General features: G+C 39.2%; 1 protein-coding gene and 2 long non-coding RNA genes across 4 annotated transcripts; 2 read left to right on the top strand and 1 right to left on the bottom strand.

Moving 5' to 3' along the window:
• Positions 1-1,381: 1,381 nt before the first annotated feature.
• Positions 1,382-9,174, bottom strand: LOC147755120 (uncharacterized). Its single transcript, XR_015316277.1, has 3 exons — positions 9,024-9,174; positions 2,422-2,556; positions 1,382-2,019 (listed from the first exon to the last, which is right to left on the bottom strand). It is a non-coding gene; the product is annotated as an uncharacterized LOC147755120 (long non-coding RNA).
• Positions 4,360-7,062, top strand: LOC147755121 (uncharacterized). Of its 2 annotated transcripts, XR_015316276.1 has the most exons (3): positions 4,384-4,463; positions 4,669-5,139; positions 6,658-7,062. It is a non-coding gene; the product is annotated as an uncharacterized LOC147755121 (long non-coding RNA). The 2 variants fall into 2 exon arrangements; XR_015316275.1 differs by having other exon boundaries at positions 4,360-5,139.
• Positions 9,175-10,185: 1,011 nt separating the features above from the next.
• On the top strand, positions 10,186-13,319 carry LOC111253322 (uncharacterized). The gene is made up of 3 exons (XM_086973860.1): positions 10,186-10,307; positions 10,554-11,387; positions 11,785-13,319. Exons 2-3 carry the CDS (start codon positions 10,642-10,644, stop codon positions 11,999-12,001), a joined length of 963 nt encoding a protein of 320 aa, XP_086829986.1. The 5' UTR covers positions 10,186-10,307; positions 10,554-10,641; the 3' UTR covers positions 12,002-13,319.
• Positions 13,320-17,248: the final 3,929 nt, after the last annotated feature.

Here is a 17,248-nt window from a genome sequence, read left to right as displayed (position 1 = left end):
TCGTCGGGTCAATTTTTTCCAATGGCTTATTGTAGTGAATTTTTGATTTATAGCAGAGGTTTGTATAAATCGTTTGGTCAAGCTATAGCAGTTCATGTTGTCCATGCCTATTAGGTCCCACCAAACATATGCCTTCATCTTTTTTGGCGTCAGTGCAAACCTTGCCACAAACTGAGGTGCTTTTGCTTGCTTTAAAAATCATTTTTTTTGGCAAATTCTGCTCATAACTATTTTAGATATGGCTCGATTTCGGATTGCCTTCTTCTGAAGTTCGCAGATGGCAAGACGATCCAGCAACGTCATTTGCATCAATCCGTAAGATGTATAAACATCAATTTTTTTTTTGTTTGTAATCTGATTTTCCTAAGTAGTTTAAGATTCTCGACGGTCAATGTTCAGTTACGTGGTTATGTTATGGCTATTCAGCTGTCGATCTTGTCCCCCATTTTAGCTGTGATTTCATCAAATTTTACGTATTTCAACGATCACTACGAAGAGTGCGTTTCATATCAAAATTTTCAGGAAAAAAAAAGCGATAGAATCATCTTTGGGCCGTTCGAACTGATAACGCATCTTGACCATAAATAGCATCTTTTTTTTTTTTTCTATATAAACCTAGGCAGCATTTATGCTTTTATCCTGACGAACTTATGATACATAGTGAATTTTTCCAGAAATTCACTTGCCTTAACTTACACGGCGCTCTAGCTTAAATCCGAATAAAAGATTTCTCACAATTCCGTTTCAAACGGCGACCCAACACAACTCATGTTGGTTGAGATATGGCTGAAGCCATGTAGTCGGACAAATGCAAAATTCCTTTTGAATACTATATTGAAAAACATAATATACTTATAAATTACTGTCGGAATGGAGAGCGTTAAGTTTATGAGAAACTTAACGGGTATGGTTTTTTACAGGCCATTGCTATCAACCTTACATTTAAATTTGCTTTCAGTTGTCCCCGTCCACTTGAGCGGGTATCTCTTAGGGGAGAGCAATAAATATTTCGCAGATCTTTCGTTCCGGACTACATGTACTGCGCCCCTATCTTTAGGGTATGCGTGGTTTCACTGATCCATTACAGGTGATATATAGTTGAACGTTTGAATGTTAGAACACTTTGCTGTACTAGATACCTTGTCAAATCGCGTTATCAGACAATTATCTGATCGGAGCAAAGGATACTTAGCTGCCAGCGGTCTGGTTGTGTGTGAACGTAGCATTATTATATTTATGAGCTAAGAAGGCGAATTAATAATAAAGGACCTACCCTTACTTTTTTTTTTCTGTGATTTTTGTTTGGCGTTCCTTATCTAGAATGAGCTATGTAGAGTACTTTGATTAAGTTAGAAGTGCCGAAACATAAATTACGCGTTAATAATTATTCCAGGGGGGTTTTATTTACTTGGAATTCGTCAGATTATTCATATACGCGAGAATCTCTAGACCCCATTTTCGATACTCTTAATAGCCATATGGGGATACATAACCCAACAACAGCTCCTTTTTTTTATTTTTATTCTATCGACATTAAGGAAAAGAGTTCGTGACTTCAAGCTTAAAAAAAAATTGAATATGATTCAAATACTTAAGTTTACCACATCTTCTTGAAAGTACAGCTGTTGTTGTTACTTGCGATTTTTTTCCTACAACTGTTGGAACTGAACCTCAAAAGGCCCCATCGCCGATTGCAATGACCCCCGATACCTAATCAGTCTGATTTTTAACGCCAAAGTTCCGAACATGAGCGAACCGCGAGCCAGAGTTCCGACACTAGAAACACCCATCAGCTTGTCTAGACCATCTGATACTGTTTATTATACGTTATTCTGGTCCCTCCAATCATCTGTGCAATATAGCCAGCCATTGTTCCGCTTCCATGTTGCTACCGCCATCAACTCGGCTAGTTCTTTCTCGACTGTATTTGAGGTTTCCGCTTGCATTTCCAGTGTTCGGGAAGTCGTAACCACTGTCGTTGTGACCGCTCGAGCTGTTGCTACTATAGTAGATCAGGGTCTACATGTAATAGGTATACGAAAATTATATTTTATAACATTAAACTAGGAACTTTAGATTCAGTTACTATTAATTGGAGGTCTATCGTAATCTTTATTTAGACTACCAGGAGCTCGGTACAATTACTTTGAAACATTCAACCATGTTTTATTTCGACTCGATAGTTCGACTTTATTATTGATTAGGTAAACAATATGTAGTCATTTTGACTGATTATTAACCCTGGTCCAAACCTAATCTAAGCTCATATTCATCATCATTTCAGGTTTAATTGATTATCAGGATTATACAGAATTGATTGTTCCCATAGGCTCCTTTTCTCTGATACAAGTAGATTTTAACTTGTTGCCGTTATATTTTTCGGCACTGGTGTGACTTCCTTATAATAATAAACTGACATACCTTAGTCCACGTGTGATCGTTCCCGATACTACTGCTGTTCCAGGTAACAGGCTTCGATGACCACGCATAGTACCCCTTCCGGCTTAATATAAGTGACAAAGTAATTAAGCCCGTTTGCCCTTAACTTCATCAAACCTAAATGGCAAGGACAAACGAAGCATTTGAAATTCAAAGATATAATATCTGCTGTTACAGAGTTTATTTATCGAAAAAGTGCGATTTAGAGTACGTAAAGCATACGCTCGCCATGTTAAGGGAAAATGACCTTATGATGTGCCGAGGAATTGAAACTCTGGTTCTTAAGACAGTAATGCGGCTTTCTATGCGATCTCAGGGGTAGCAATTAAATTGAAAATGGCCTACCAAGTACTCCTCAACGACTTCGGCTTGATTGCTAAAAATAGCAGAAAAGGATTTCTTATTTTATGGGAAACCACCGTTCAGAAAATACCTGTGGCTTTTATAGGAGAATGCCATCAATCCTCAGCCTTTATCATTGGATAGTTAGAAACGGTGCCACAAATCTGCTACCATAGATAAATCAGATATAATATATATGTATAACGTTAAAGGAACGACAGTTTGCCCCAGAAGTTAACTAAGTTTAGCAGCATAACTTCGACATAAAATCATATATTCATTCATATATCGTATCAGAGAGGCTTGCGGCGTCATCATCGAGCTTTACAGGTGCCAATAATTTGTCCCAAGGCTTTTTCGATGCCTGCTGCGTTTTGGTGTGTGCTCTTTAATAAATACAATTTTTCCTATCAAACCTTGATAAATCCAAGTGACATATACCTTAAATAAAGAGTATGTCTGTAACGTTTAAATATGTTTCAGTCTGGACATGTTTTTAAGACCGCTTTCACCAGTATGCCAGAACGGTGTAAGCATATAAACAATAAATTTCAACAGTAGATCATTCATCATATTAGCGCAAACGGATTAGCTCTAGAAGATCATTTGATCAATACGTTTTCACTAACCCTACGGATTTTTGTAGAGATCTGAAGAATTGTTTTGTGACCCACTAGAGAGGGTATACATTTAACAGTCTCAAAACAGTCTAACAGTCTCAAAAACGAATATTTGAATTTTATTTTATTTAGTAACGACATGATATTTGTTCGTCCGTCTTCTTCGTCGAAATCTTGGTTTCTTCTGCTAATGTCGGGCCTTTTATAAACATTAGGAACTTAGCTAATCTATCCTTAGCTAACGAATCAATTGGTCATTTAACGTTACTTAGGCTCTCTCTCACAAGAAGTTTAGAGAGAGAGAGCCTTATGGGTAGTGGACCTTTTCAAGCTGTCTACGCTTTAGCATCGGTCGCTTCAGTATCTGTTTCGCCAATGTTGGACCGTAAGATAAAACCGAAAAGTCCTGATGAAATGAAAAAAACTTACGCATTCAGGACGTGAACAGGCTCGCGTTTTGTAAATAACGCACAGCTAGAAATAGAGGACAGGCAGTTTCAATCGAAACTGCCACCTGCTGATTTTTTGGGCTAGCCAACCATAATCGAGATAAATTTGTCAGTTTTATCAAAGGATCGGAAAGATCATAAGTTGCTTTAAGAGGAAAATATTCCAGAATGAACTAACTTCTTGCCTGGTTATTCTACAGTAACAGTTGAATCTCCATTGCGATGCTGAAATTTTACTAATAGTGCAGGTGCATACGTCAATTTGTTTCAGTTGTCAAATGTTTCGTTATCAAAAAATGTAAGTACGTCCTTCGATTTATTCAGCTTTTATCGGCACCGACGTTTAGCCAAACACTCCTTGATTTAGCTAGATGATTCAAAGACTCACACGATTTAGATGCCTGAAATATCCGTTTGCTCTAATTGGAGATCTTTCTCATAGTTCTTCCACCTAAGGGTCTATGAATTGTTGAAGCCTTTATAATTATGGTATATTATAGTATCGAACTAATAACGAAGAGTAACCTTCTTAAGTTTTTTGACCACTCGTTAGCTCTCCGAGCTAATGGCGTATAATAGATAAAATTTTGAAAATTTTGCTTGAATTTTTCTGGTAAGATCCATATTCTGAATCTACAACTCAGTCAACGTTTAAGGCGTCAAAAAACAAGCAAAATGTGTTTTTTATACTGTTTTGTTTACCATCTGTTACAATTATTTTTTATTTCATTCATAATGAAACCCTCCAATCGGGTTGCCTCACTATGTTAAAATACATATCTGCCGATTTTCCCGGGACGTTGCGCCATTTGTACAAGTGATTCCGAATAGGCTCAACCGCCGGGAAGGCGCTCGCTCTGTTTGCGTAGCGTTTCTCTTTACGCGCATCTGCTAGCTGCTTCCTTCGATGTACACGTACGCGGCCAAAAAGGAAAGAGCCACGCCTGTTTCGCTTAGCCATCGACGCCCTACCTGTTGGTGCACAGATGGGAGACGTCGCAATCAGGGCATCATTCAGACCAAGGAGGAGTTGGCTCAACCTCTTGCATACCCCTCTGAGCACTGAAGGTGGCACCTGCTTGCAGTACATACTAATCCGAATGAACCAGCGAGCAAATGTATAGTTCATCAGGGGGTATTGTCAAGTCGAGACACGTCAGTCAGTCAGTCAGTCGGTCGGTCGCTCGGTCGCTCGGTCGGTCGCTCGGCCGGTCGGTTGGAGGCGAGGCGACGACATACATCCTGGTGGAACCAGCAGCTCTTTTACTCTCCCTTCGGGTCTGCCATAGGTGAGTGAGAGGTAACGCTTCAAGTTACAGATCAGTTAATACTTATTCCCAGCAAATACAGCAGCCAACCAAGTCATTCTCCTCGCCTCTATCAAGAACACGCCTCGACAACGAGCATCGTTTTGCACGACAAGCGTCCGCCATTTGATTTGATTCCCACAAAGAGCCCACATTGTCGTGTTACCTAGACACGGTACGACTCATCGTAGGGATGACTAGCGAGTTACGAATTGCCCATAGGTAGAAATTTCATGACAAAGATTTAAATTCAACGAGTCAATTGGAGGTTGTTTAAAAGGGGATGCATTTGCATGTATAGGCGCAACCCACTTTGTGAAGCATACGTACAATCTACTAAGGAAAATAGTCCAGCGTTACATTGTGTTTTTAAGCGGATTTCGGAGCACTATATTATCTATTTGGCGCAATGATGTGCATTTGATGGCGCAAGCAATACGTCATGTATTATATCAGCCAAATGTATATAAACTACTGTATTAATTCTAAGATGGGCAGAAAATGGAAAGCCAAACCCAAGGTAGGTTCGAACAAAGCAGCCCTGTAAAGCGCGCCTGTAAATAAGGCTGTTCCACAGGATAGTTTATATCAAAACATAATTAGCTGAACGCTTTGCAAAATGCGGGAGAGCATCTCTTGTAACTACCAATGTAAACCGTGACGAGATAGGTAGGGAAAATTAATTCACAACTATGAATTTCTGCGTTCGATCGTCAGCAGTGCCTCAGTAATTTTTCAAAAAACTTCTATTTATAATGCCACCAGAGCATTCGCTACGTAGTTGCACTTGGTCAAACGCGTCTGTCTCCATCTTATCGACTGACGAAAAAATTAACGAAAATACCAATTTTTAATAATTTATCTTACAAATACGATTAACTAGATGGCTCAAAATAGAAATGTGTAACCCTGTGCTTGTTCCAAATTGAGCTGCTTTGGCGGGTGATATTACCCGAACAACGGTCCAAATGACGCGTCAAAATAAAAATGGGTAGCTTGTGACCTGGCTTTTGGCTATTTGTAGCTCAACTTCGCCAGGCAATACACGAAGTTGCTAGAGACGTTTCATCTCCCTGAGCCAAAAACCTGTTGATAAAGGATTTTGATATGTTTGTATGAAGGTGAATGTGTATGAATGGAAATTTATCTAGTACATTTTTATCACAACTACTCAGTTCCAAAGGATGAACAGCAAAGTTTTCACATGGCTATCTATCTATAACCTATATATACAATTTATGATAAACTGTTACTGAACAAAAGTAGATAGAATCGAGATTTGTTCATGAAAATCACATCAGCGCATGCGTTTCCAGATACTAAATTTTCTGATGGGGTCGAATGGGTGTAAACAAATATCGTTCTAGTTGAACACCATTATCGTATATGGTATAACCGAGCATCTCATAAAACGCCGAATGACTTCCCGATTCTCTACCTCGCATAGGCGTATGCTACACATAGATTTGTCACATTACAATTGATTCCATATTCTTTCAGGACAGGCAGTTTTCACTTACGGAATTCATCGCAGCTTCACAACGATACGCTACTGTCGTCAATAGTCATTCTGTTAATAATGTAGCTGAGGAGTTCGGCCACAGCGGATGGTATCGTGTCGCTTATGATTATTCCGGTGCGGAATCAATTTTGAAACGGGAGAAAAAGAAAGGTCTCAGGAATGCTCATTGTCAATTTGAATTTCGCGCGTTCAGCAGCTATTGAATGATATAGTATTCTCTGCTATAAAAGGGTTGACTGTTAAAACATGTATGATATTATCATGGGAATATGACGAGTATAGCTGCCAATTGTTTATCATCCATTTGTCACAAGTTGACTTTTATTATTTTTTCTCTATAAGCACTAACTAAATTGCAATAGATTCTTCTATATTACTATAATTCCTAATAGAACCATGTGTATAAAATATTAACGGGGACTGTCCTCTGTAGATGACAAAGTTTGATGTTTTGATAAATATTCAAAATTAAGTTCTGTTTCGGTTGCCTCCAATAGGCTAGCAGGTGAACCTTTAAAGCCTTTAAGTCAGTCAGTTATCGTTGCAAAATAATATCATATTAAAAATATTTATGGACTGTTTGAGCGCGAATATCGCTTTCATAATTCTAGAATTGACTTTGGCTCTTATTTACGGAAGCTCTTATTCTCGCCTACGTTTGCTTTTCTTTAGCCGCTTTCTCTAGAATGCTTGTGTTGCAATTTCTTGGAGATATTTTGTCAGATTCTCGAAAGCGCCACGGGAAAAGTTCAGCAAATAAATGTAAGAAGAGATCGATAGAAATTACTTATTTTTACCATTTTGCACGGAAAACCCGACCCCTTCCTATGCTTACAATTTCCTTTAGTCATCTTTCTTTTTTTTATAGTACTTAGGTTTCTTATGATCAGATAGATTGTCAAGAAAACCGAAAAGGTTCCGTATATATGTATACATATATAAGGTATTAAAGATGCTATTTTTCACTCATATCCTAGTAATGACTTTACTATGTATTCGCTTGCACCCTATACGACCTTCAGCCATCTAATTATTCTGTCTCGCGGTAAATTTCCAGGTGTAGCATTAAAGGACTCGCCCAGCTAGATTTTTAGATTCTATTTAAGGTCAAATGTACGGTCACTAATTTCCTTTGCCAATGATTGAAAAAGGTCGTAAGCCGTCGGTATGAAGCATGAAGAATATGGCGAGTGCAAAAGAACTTCTTGTTCAAGTTCTTACACGGCGACTTTAACGACACTTGCTACCTAAGGCCTGGTTTTTGTGAAGAAAGATTACTTTGCCTTGATACAGATTCCAGTTGAATGTCATGTCTTCTAGAAAAATTTTCCCGTATATAGGACCCTTTTAATCCTATCAAACGCGAAGCATGATTTTTTTGGAATGGATATCTGGTTCAACACTGCGCGTAAACGTATGTTTTGAGACTACCCATTCGTGTCATTGCATCATATTATTTTGGTAACACCACCGCTTAACGCGCGTAATTATTTCATGTGAAGACCCATCATTGTGGCTACGCGCTGCTCAGCGCGGCGTAAAACGTCGACAGCAAATGAGAGACCATGTTTAATAAGCTAGATTATGGGGCGTCGGGGCTAGTAACTTCTGATAGAAACTCCATGTATTCAAGGTGCCTAACAATGGTCAAATGGTCGCGGCCTATCTTCGCGTCCAATTAACTAGTTTTTTGCCATCTGAGATCTTTCTTGCCTTTTCGAATGGCCGACCGGGGTGCAGTACACCGTTTAACTCAAAGATATCATCTTTGAACTTAGCAGATTCCTTCAAGCAACTATTTCAGTTTTCCTCTCTATATACGGTCAATGATTATATATCATTGATATGAAATAAACAAACAGGAAAAGTGAAACAATAAAAAGCCGCTTTTATTAATATTCCAACCTTATATACATATATATATATCGAACTTATAGCATCTATATAATCGTCAAATCATAAATGAGTAGCGGCAAGTAAATAAATCAATATACTAGTACAGGCATATATGTATATATTTTTTTCCACTATAAATGGCTTCATTATAGTTGCACAACGACAATGCAAAGGTGGCCTCTTGAATACGCGTTCATGAAAAAGAGTGACCCTATGGCCAAGAAAACCCAAGTTATCACATTTTCATTCATAAGTTCACTTTCAACTTCATGCACGCATTCGTGAAAGAATGATAAGGAATATGTCTATCTATCATAGAATTCCTATTATATACGAAAACAGCAAAAGCAAAAACGAATGTGGGCTGTTATGTATACTATAGTATTCAGATGCCACTGTTTTAAATGCGCTTCCACCTTCTCTTATGTCTTAAAATATAGGTTCTTACCAAATATATCTTGAACGGTAGTAGAAATCAGAGCGTAAAAAAATCGTCGGTTTCCACCGACATGAGCCACAGCCACCAATTCATTGTGGAAAAACATGTTCGTATAAAATGCTTTGATTGTACGTCCAGTTTGCAAACATGCACCCGAAATGCGTGTGCACGTCGTTATAATTCTGGCTGAAAATTCGTTGTGATCCAATATGGCGAACCGATTTACCTGTTGTCTGCTTAAGGGCTCCTACCAGCGGTCCTTTGGCGTCTGTATCCAGCACAGCAAAATTGTTCTTCGTTCTGGGGTGAGGCATTGCATAGACAAGGAAACTCGTTGTTGAACACGGTTGGCCTTAGGAACACTCTATCACGTAAGTAAGAAAGAGGCGACAATCTTTATGCTCTCATAAATTCGGCCCAGGTTGAGCGCACGAAAAGAAATCGCAATATTTGAATTATGCGGGATAAGGACACAGTGTCGCCATAAGAGACAAGGAGGATGCAAGTCGGGTGCAGTTAGCATTAAGAGGTAAAGGTAGAACTTGGCGAGAGTATACACTGCCTGCCTTTAAAGCGTTATTAGTCATCAATGTTGTTGAAGTTTCAGGCATGGAGCAGAAGAGTGAACCTATCAAAAAATACCACGCACCAGATAGTATAACGCCACCCAATAGGCGCGCATCAGTAGATCAATTCGTGCATTACTTCTCCAATGTCGTAGAGTGTCTCGATATAAGGCTGATGTTAGTTTTCGACAAGTAGTGTTATAAATACATGATAGCAGTCAAAAGAGTATTGTATTATAGTAGCAAAAGTAACGATTTTTTTCTTGTTGCAGCTCCTGTTAACCTTCAAAGTGACCTTACGACCTATTAACGGAACCTACTTGGACTATAATGCTCGATTCTGATTTGATAGCGTCATACTCTGTTCTAAAATAGTTTTCTGATTTAACACCGATACTGCACAAATGCGTTTGATAAGGTATACTCTCAATCAATAATCAAGATGTCCTCTTTAATCGCAGGAACCAGCGACTTCCTGAAAATTACCCTCTGTAATATCAAATTCAATACGGTGTCAGACTTGAGTGTTCGAAAGCATCCATGACATTATACTAAACAATAGGGTAGCATGGCTACTTCTAAACAATCCTAAGGTACGGTGTATGTTCCAGTCAGAATGAGTCGAATGGTCCGAGATTGGACAGCCCAGGCCGCAGATGGGTTTAAGCATAAGTAAAAGCAAATTGACATTTGAAGCAACTTTAACTTGATGGACGAATCAATTAAAGTGTGTAAATCTCGTATCGACAGCTTCTTTACACCGGCTAGTAAAATAATGCTATCGTTCTGTGTGTGTCATAGCATTAGGACTGGCTTGTAGTTTACTACCGTCCACTTATAAAGCCATTAAATATTTTAATTTATATTTCTACTAATTTACTCAGCTAAATGTGTTTCAATCATGCTAAACATAACTCGCCGTATATAAAATTGCTTAGCGAATACCTACAGTAAATAATGCATCTGGTTCCAGTGATTATCTCCCTTGAGTCCACTTCAATGCGAAACGGAATTTGTCCCAATATTACAATAGCCGGAACTAGTTCTACAGCAGCAGAAGTATGAAAACACACCCTCAACAATACGAAGACCAGCACGCACCGTCCAAGTTACTAAATCTTTCCCTGGAAACCTGCGGCAAGTCGAGCATTCCCCTAGACAAGGAAAAAGCATTAGTTGACTATCAACAGGAGACCAATGGCGGGGTATCGACCCAAATCTCATTTCCTCCTGCGCACGTTATTGGACCCACTGAATCAATCCGAGAGCCATCAGTAAATTACTGCCAGCAAATCTATCCAGCTGTACCGCCTTTGCACTGTTTTACACAGCAGTCTCTGTATAGCGTTTCAGGCCACAGCATACCAGCATCTGCAGCAGCTGGATTTACCACAGGCCAGCTAATGTATGGAGCGCAGCCCTTGGTGTATATGCAATTGCCGATGTGCCAGACGGGGCTAATTCCAATGTCTCATCAGATGATGCCGACAGACGTGGCTTGTACATCCGGAGAACCTGTTGATTTCTGCCAGCAAGCACATCAGTGTCTGCAAATGCAGTCGGCCACTTCCCAAAAAGCTGCGCACCAAACACAAGTTGATCAGCAATCGGGCAACAGAACGGAGAGCGTCCGGCAACATCCGGTGCCAGCGGGTCCCGAGGGAGGGGAAAATGGCAGCAGTACCTCAACAAATGTAAGAGGACTTGATGTACCGGCTATATACCAGACTTCGAATCGACAACGAGTGGTTGTTTGGAACTACTGCCAGTTCTGTCAGAATAATCGGGAGCCCGAAGATGTTTACAGGTGAGAGTTTAGGTTTCCTTGCGACTAATTTTATCTGTACAAAGTTTTTTGTGCATATTTCGACCGATAATTTGTATTAGCCGGCTGTTATCGAAACCAGCGTTTGGACAATTGAAAAAAGACCAAAAACTCAAACGCAGTTTAATTAATTATACTCTGATACAACGACACCTAACACCTACTGCCGCCTCTTTTTTTCATTGTGTCTTGCATAGGATCTAGCTTAGTGTGCGAATTGAGATTACGGCATTTTCTTTTCAAGTTCACCCAAAAAAGCATCAATGATGTCAGCTTGAAACTCGCTAGTGACTGAGCGGGGCTATAAAAGGTATAATCTAGCATAGACAACAGAGCTAATGAGCGAATTGGTGCTTTTTCCACACTGGCCGTTACGTAGGAGTCATACTCTTCGTGACTTATCCGGCAGAGTCGTATGTCCCGTGCTGCGTTCGTACAATTGCCCCATATGCAATAACGGTGGAGGTGACAAAGCGCACACGAAAAGCTATTGCCCACAGTTACGCAATCGGAATCCACGCAACAGTCGTCGACACAGCAGCTGTGGCGGTGGTAGCAGCAGCAGCAGTAGCAGCATCAATCATCAACACGTCTGACATTCATTTCTGTTGGAAGATTTGTAACTTCACGTTGCTGTCACGCGTCAACTTGACATCTGGTGAACAGAGCGACCAATTAACCATGACCTGCTCGTGCTGCTCAACTGACGCGTGTTAGTATATCGTGAGCGGAGAATTTGTTTACGTTTTGTGACAGGCAAAGAGTAACTAGGGCTCTAGGGTAGCAAAAAGCCAGTACAACAATTGGCATATGGAACTGGCGCTTGCAATGAAGCTTTTGAGATGTCGGGTACTCTGTACAAAACATTTAATGACGATAGTAACATTAGGTGGGGTATGGTGCATTCACGTATAATGGGTGTGAGTAAAGAGTCTCTGGGTGTTAGTGGGAAGTTTATTAAGAAGGCCAATAAATATCTTGTACGGTAGGACTGTAAAGCGATGAAGATACATTGATTTGCCTCAAGATTTCTTGTTTATAACAAATTCTCTGTTGGACAAATTTTACTATGGCCCGTATTATAGGCATTAAAGGTCGACTGTGAGCAGTTTGCAGTGATTAGCATTGACAGTGTTGTCTCCTTGTTGTTACCAGTTCGTTTTGTTAAAAAAAAAATTCGATTTCAGAAAATAATTTGCACTAACTGCGGTGTCGAATAAATCTAATTACACCCGATAGAAAAGGGAACAAGAACTCGCGCGATAGGCTTGCCGCGAGACGAGGAACTTAATTGTTATAACCCACTGTACATATCGGAAATTATGTACATCTGGTTCTGTATATTTATGAAAGTTGACGAGTCTGTGGGTTGTAGACCCAGATGACAAGTAAACCTTTTGTGGGGTAGTGAGCAGTGAACCCCGTGCTTTGTTTTATTAGATTTACTTCACTGAGCTATACGATCGTGGCACGTTATACCATAAATCGGAATTACGCGCAGCACGTGAATAAAAAGCTAGTAAATATCTAATTATCGAGGGACCATTCTTACTAAAAAGCATAAATATGAATAGTTTTAGAACTGTGAAACTGTGAACAATAAAGAGCTGTTTTCGTTCTCAAGTGTGTTTGGAAGCATTGTTAATTTTCGATAAAAAAAAAACAAAATTTTAAAAATCAAAACAGAAAAGAGCTCTTTAACATACTTCTTCCGATTTTACTACTTGTCAAGCTGCTCTCCGGCTCTATATCAAACATCTTTTTCTTTACTCGCTCCTTTTTATTATTGAAAAGCCACCTGTTTGCGAATAGCAAAGTGTTGAACTAAGCTCTGTAACAGTTGTTTTATCAACCCCATTCATCTGTTCGTAAGATAAATTATAATAAACCTCGATCAAATTTGTTGCTTGCGTACACGATATCGTCGATATCGCAGGATAACGACGGCGTCTCTTTTCTCTACTAAGGTACTTCTAACGGGCTAATATAAATCAGCATGATAGTGTCTGTCAGCTATGCGCAATTTCAGGACATAGCGGAACCTGGCCTAGGCTATGTACTTCTGCGTCAAGAAACACATTTCGAACGGTAAGAAACATTCGTCATCAAGTAAACTGCAAACGTTAGAGGAATGTTGAATTAATGATAAAGGTATAAATTTCCTATGAAAATTATTAGGAACAAAAAAATTAATGGAAAACATCACAGTTGCAAGCTATAGAAAAATCACTACAATTTTTCGGGCTGAAGTACTATGAGGGCAACCCCTGCGGTTGACTGCCATCGGCGGAAAAGGTGTGCGAAAGCCCTAAGCAGCTATAGCGTCTAAGACTGAAACGGCAGGTCCAGTGATTTTAAATGTTTCTGCCGTTTTTCCATGGCGTTTCAATTATCCTTCCTGTTTCTCTTCATAATCTAGATTAAGCTACTTTGCTTAAAGTAGCTAGCATCATAGTATCATTAAAATGAAGCTAACATTTTTAAACACTTAACAATTTTATTACCCTGTACGTACCACGGGCGTATATTACGTTACCTTGTATGGTCTAGCCAAATAAAAAGATATTTTTCATGAAAAAACATTTATGCGATAGGAAAAATGTAGGTGAAAAAAAGGAACCGCAGAAAATATATATTTGATTTTATATGGCTGTAGTTTATGGTCTTCCGCATATAGTCACGTCATAGACTTTACATTTACTATGTGAGATGGAACTGAATGCTGTAGAGAGGTTGCTTGCGAAAGCCTAATTCGTACTTTACAGGATATATATATATACTGTTCTCAATTTTGTGTATTTTTTCGAGTCATCACGTTATTATACATAATATAATATTGTATACGTCTGCTAGGATAATTAATCGGTTCTTGTAACACTCAAGGATATACATTTCGACATTCGGGCTGAATTTATTCACTTGTCTAGTCGGTCAGTTCATTTACAAAAGCGTTGTTAGTAAGCCGTGGCTTCTTTCTCTGCCACCGGAACTACTTCAGGGAAGTCTGCACACTCCGTAGTACCACGTATGACCGTTCTGTGTTTACAGCACACATCTCGACACGCTTCAGTTTCGAGCCTTTGTTTTTGTAGTTTACTTTACTTCTACTTTACCTTTACTTGTAAATGACGCACTGTTAGTAAAAACCTTACGAGATTATGATTAAATACTTACAATTATTCAAAACTTTAGGGGTTCTAGTCACTGCTGTCGATGTGCTCCTATAAAATCTGAAAATCCGAGAGGAAATTTGAAGGAAGAAGATTTACAACAATGTTGCTCTGTATCTCTTTGTGCTTTTCGCGAGCAACAGAAGCAAAATTGCAGCACATCAGTCTAAAACGATCACTGTGTCTCTGCCATACCGCAGTAGCGTTTCGTCTGACAAACGGAAACGAGTCACATACGTGACCATGCAACAAACGATTGTCGCATTCAGAAGTCCAATTGTCATGAATAAACTTTTCGACCACCTATTAATAATGCTGTTTGTCTGCGTTCTAGAAAAAAAAACGCTAACAATCAACCACACATTTAGGATGCAGCTCTTCAATTCCTTTTTCCATAATAATAATAATCATACTACCATAATTATTAATTGAATAGCAGTAGAACCGCAGTAGTAGACAGAAAAAAGTTAATCATTTTAATAATTAATTAACGTTAATTAAATCAATCAACAATCAATTTCATTTTTCTATGGGAATTATACCGACTTTTTATTGCTCACAATATTGAAAAAATGTTGCAGCAGTTACAATTTTTCGCTTTTACCGTTTTACAACTTTATTATTAGTTTGAATACATCTATCCAAAGCGCTATATAATTAATTGTTTATAATAATATCCTCGAATGCAGAGTTAGAGGAAGTTGTAATATTTAAAATTTACCATATTTATTATTTATTTATTACATCATCATCCGTTCTCATCATTTCATCATCATCATCATCATCATCGTCGTCGTCGTCGTTATTATCAGCAGTAGGTGCATCAGCATCATCACCGCCATTAGCAGTTGTTTCTTATCAGTTTAATTTATATTATTATTATTATTATTATTATTATTATTATTATTATTATTATTATTATTATTATTATTATTATTATTATTATCATCATCATCATCATCGTCGTCGTCGTCGTCGTCTTCAGTAATTAATTCAAGTATCTTGCTCGACATCTCTCTCCCTCTCCCTCTCCCTCTGTGAATTACTCGCTTGCTTTTCAATTTTCCCACGTTCTTCTTCTTCCCTTCCTCTTTCCGTACTTATTTGCTTAGATATCTTGTGGAGACGACAGATTAGACCTCATCAGCAGCAGGAAGGTCTAGTGTGCAATAATAATAATAGTTATTGTTATTCTTAATAATCGCCATCGTGGTAACTATCAGTTAGCATATAATGCCGATACCTTTCATTACTCTTTCCACTATATCTTGTCTTTCGCTTGTCATTATCATTGCTACAATCTATATCATTATCGTAATCGTCTTCATGATTTTCGACATCATAACTGATGTTTAATGGCATTGCCTTGAATATCTTTTATATAGTCATCATCATTAGTATTGGTAGTGCAGTATCCTCATCGCGGTCTCCTCTTCGCTTAGTTCATTTCGCCCTGTTTACCTCTATTCACATGAAGTCATTGAAGGACTCACATCTGTCTCTCTATCTGTGTAATGGCTTTTTGCCTGGCGCTCATTTTTCAGTCTCCCATCGCCGCTCTTTTGTTCTGTCTTCGATGCAGCCGCTCATTGCTACGTTTGTTATTCTTGTGTCAAGTCTTTTTGTGCCTCTGAACGCATCAAGAATGGACCGAACAAGAAACAGAGGACATCTTTTCTGGCCCTAAATAGTTCCCATATCCGTAACCGCCTTCATCCAATTCGAAATTCCGTTCCTTAGCATTCTTACCCTGTGTTGTAATTAGAGGCAACGGCAACGGGACGGACATTGATCATCGTGCTAGGCCTGGCTACCCATTCGGTGGCTATAACAACGTGATAGGTTGTTATGTATCGTTGGAACCCCACGACTCAGGTAACAAAGGCAACCAAAGTAACAGTTCTTCTTAGGAAGTTCGGTTAATCCTATGGCCACCGGCGAGTAGGTAGTGGCTTTCGATTCTACCGTTTTCTATTTGAATTTCATCTCTGTTGTATTTGCGTTTCGCGCGTATCCACGTCTGGGCGAACTATGGGACCGCGCCGGACTGCCTATCCGTCCGTCTGAATCGTGTCTCGCCCCAGAAAAAACACGTTCCAACAATATGTCAAAGCGGTGTGCGGAAACGAGCCATCAGATCATCCGATGGGTGTTTCGGTGTGCATCTTCCAGCAATTCATCCCGAATCGACACCCACGACGAGAGACAACGGCGATGTTGATCAGACAAGGATGTTGGGACTTTTTTTCTACAAACGTTACCACAGTAACTGCAGTACTATCATTATTACTATTATTATTCCTTGGTGTTAAATTATTGTTATTACTGGTGTTAATATATATTCAGGAGTATTTGGCGCATTTTGTGTGCGTCCCAATGGTGTCTTACATTCCGTGGCAGAGAGAATGTATGATGCAAGAGTGGGTTCGCTCGTGCACGATTCCCTTTGCCAGGGAATTCAGTAACAAAGCAGCAACTACACGCTTGCATTTCTCTGATACCACCATCGCAAAGTCGTCTTTTCGTTCGGTCTTGTTACTTCTTCACTCCGTCTTTTTCCGCTTTTTGTCTCTGTCTATTGTCAGTGTACTCCGCTACACGTCTAGGTCTCTACCTATCCACCGCGTTCGTGTTTTCGTGGCCTCGCTTTGCAGATTCATTATTTATCGTTAC

The sequence above is a fragment of the Varroa destructor genome, unplaced genomic scaffold, assembly GCF_002443255.2.
Source record: "Varroa destructor unplaced genomic scaffold, Vdes_3.0 BEIS01000006.1, whole genome shotgun sequence".
NCBI classification, from domain to species: Eukaryota; Metazoa; Arthropoda; class Arachnida; order Mesostigmata; family Varroidae; genus Varroa; species Varroa destructor.
This window is presented reverse-complemented; position numbering and strand designations above follow the sequence as displayed.

What these genes read in the sequence shown, in the direction of transcription:
- LOC111253322 (XM_086973860.1), top strand. Translation starts at nt 10,642, where the DNA reads ATGAAAACACACCCTCAACAATACGAAGACCAGCACGCACCGTCCAAG. An exon ending in GAGCCCGAAGATGTTTACAG is followed by an intron (nt 11,388 to 11,784) that starts GTGAGAGTTTAG and finishes GCCGTTACGTAG; the next exon opens with GAGTCATACTCTTCGTGACT.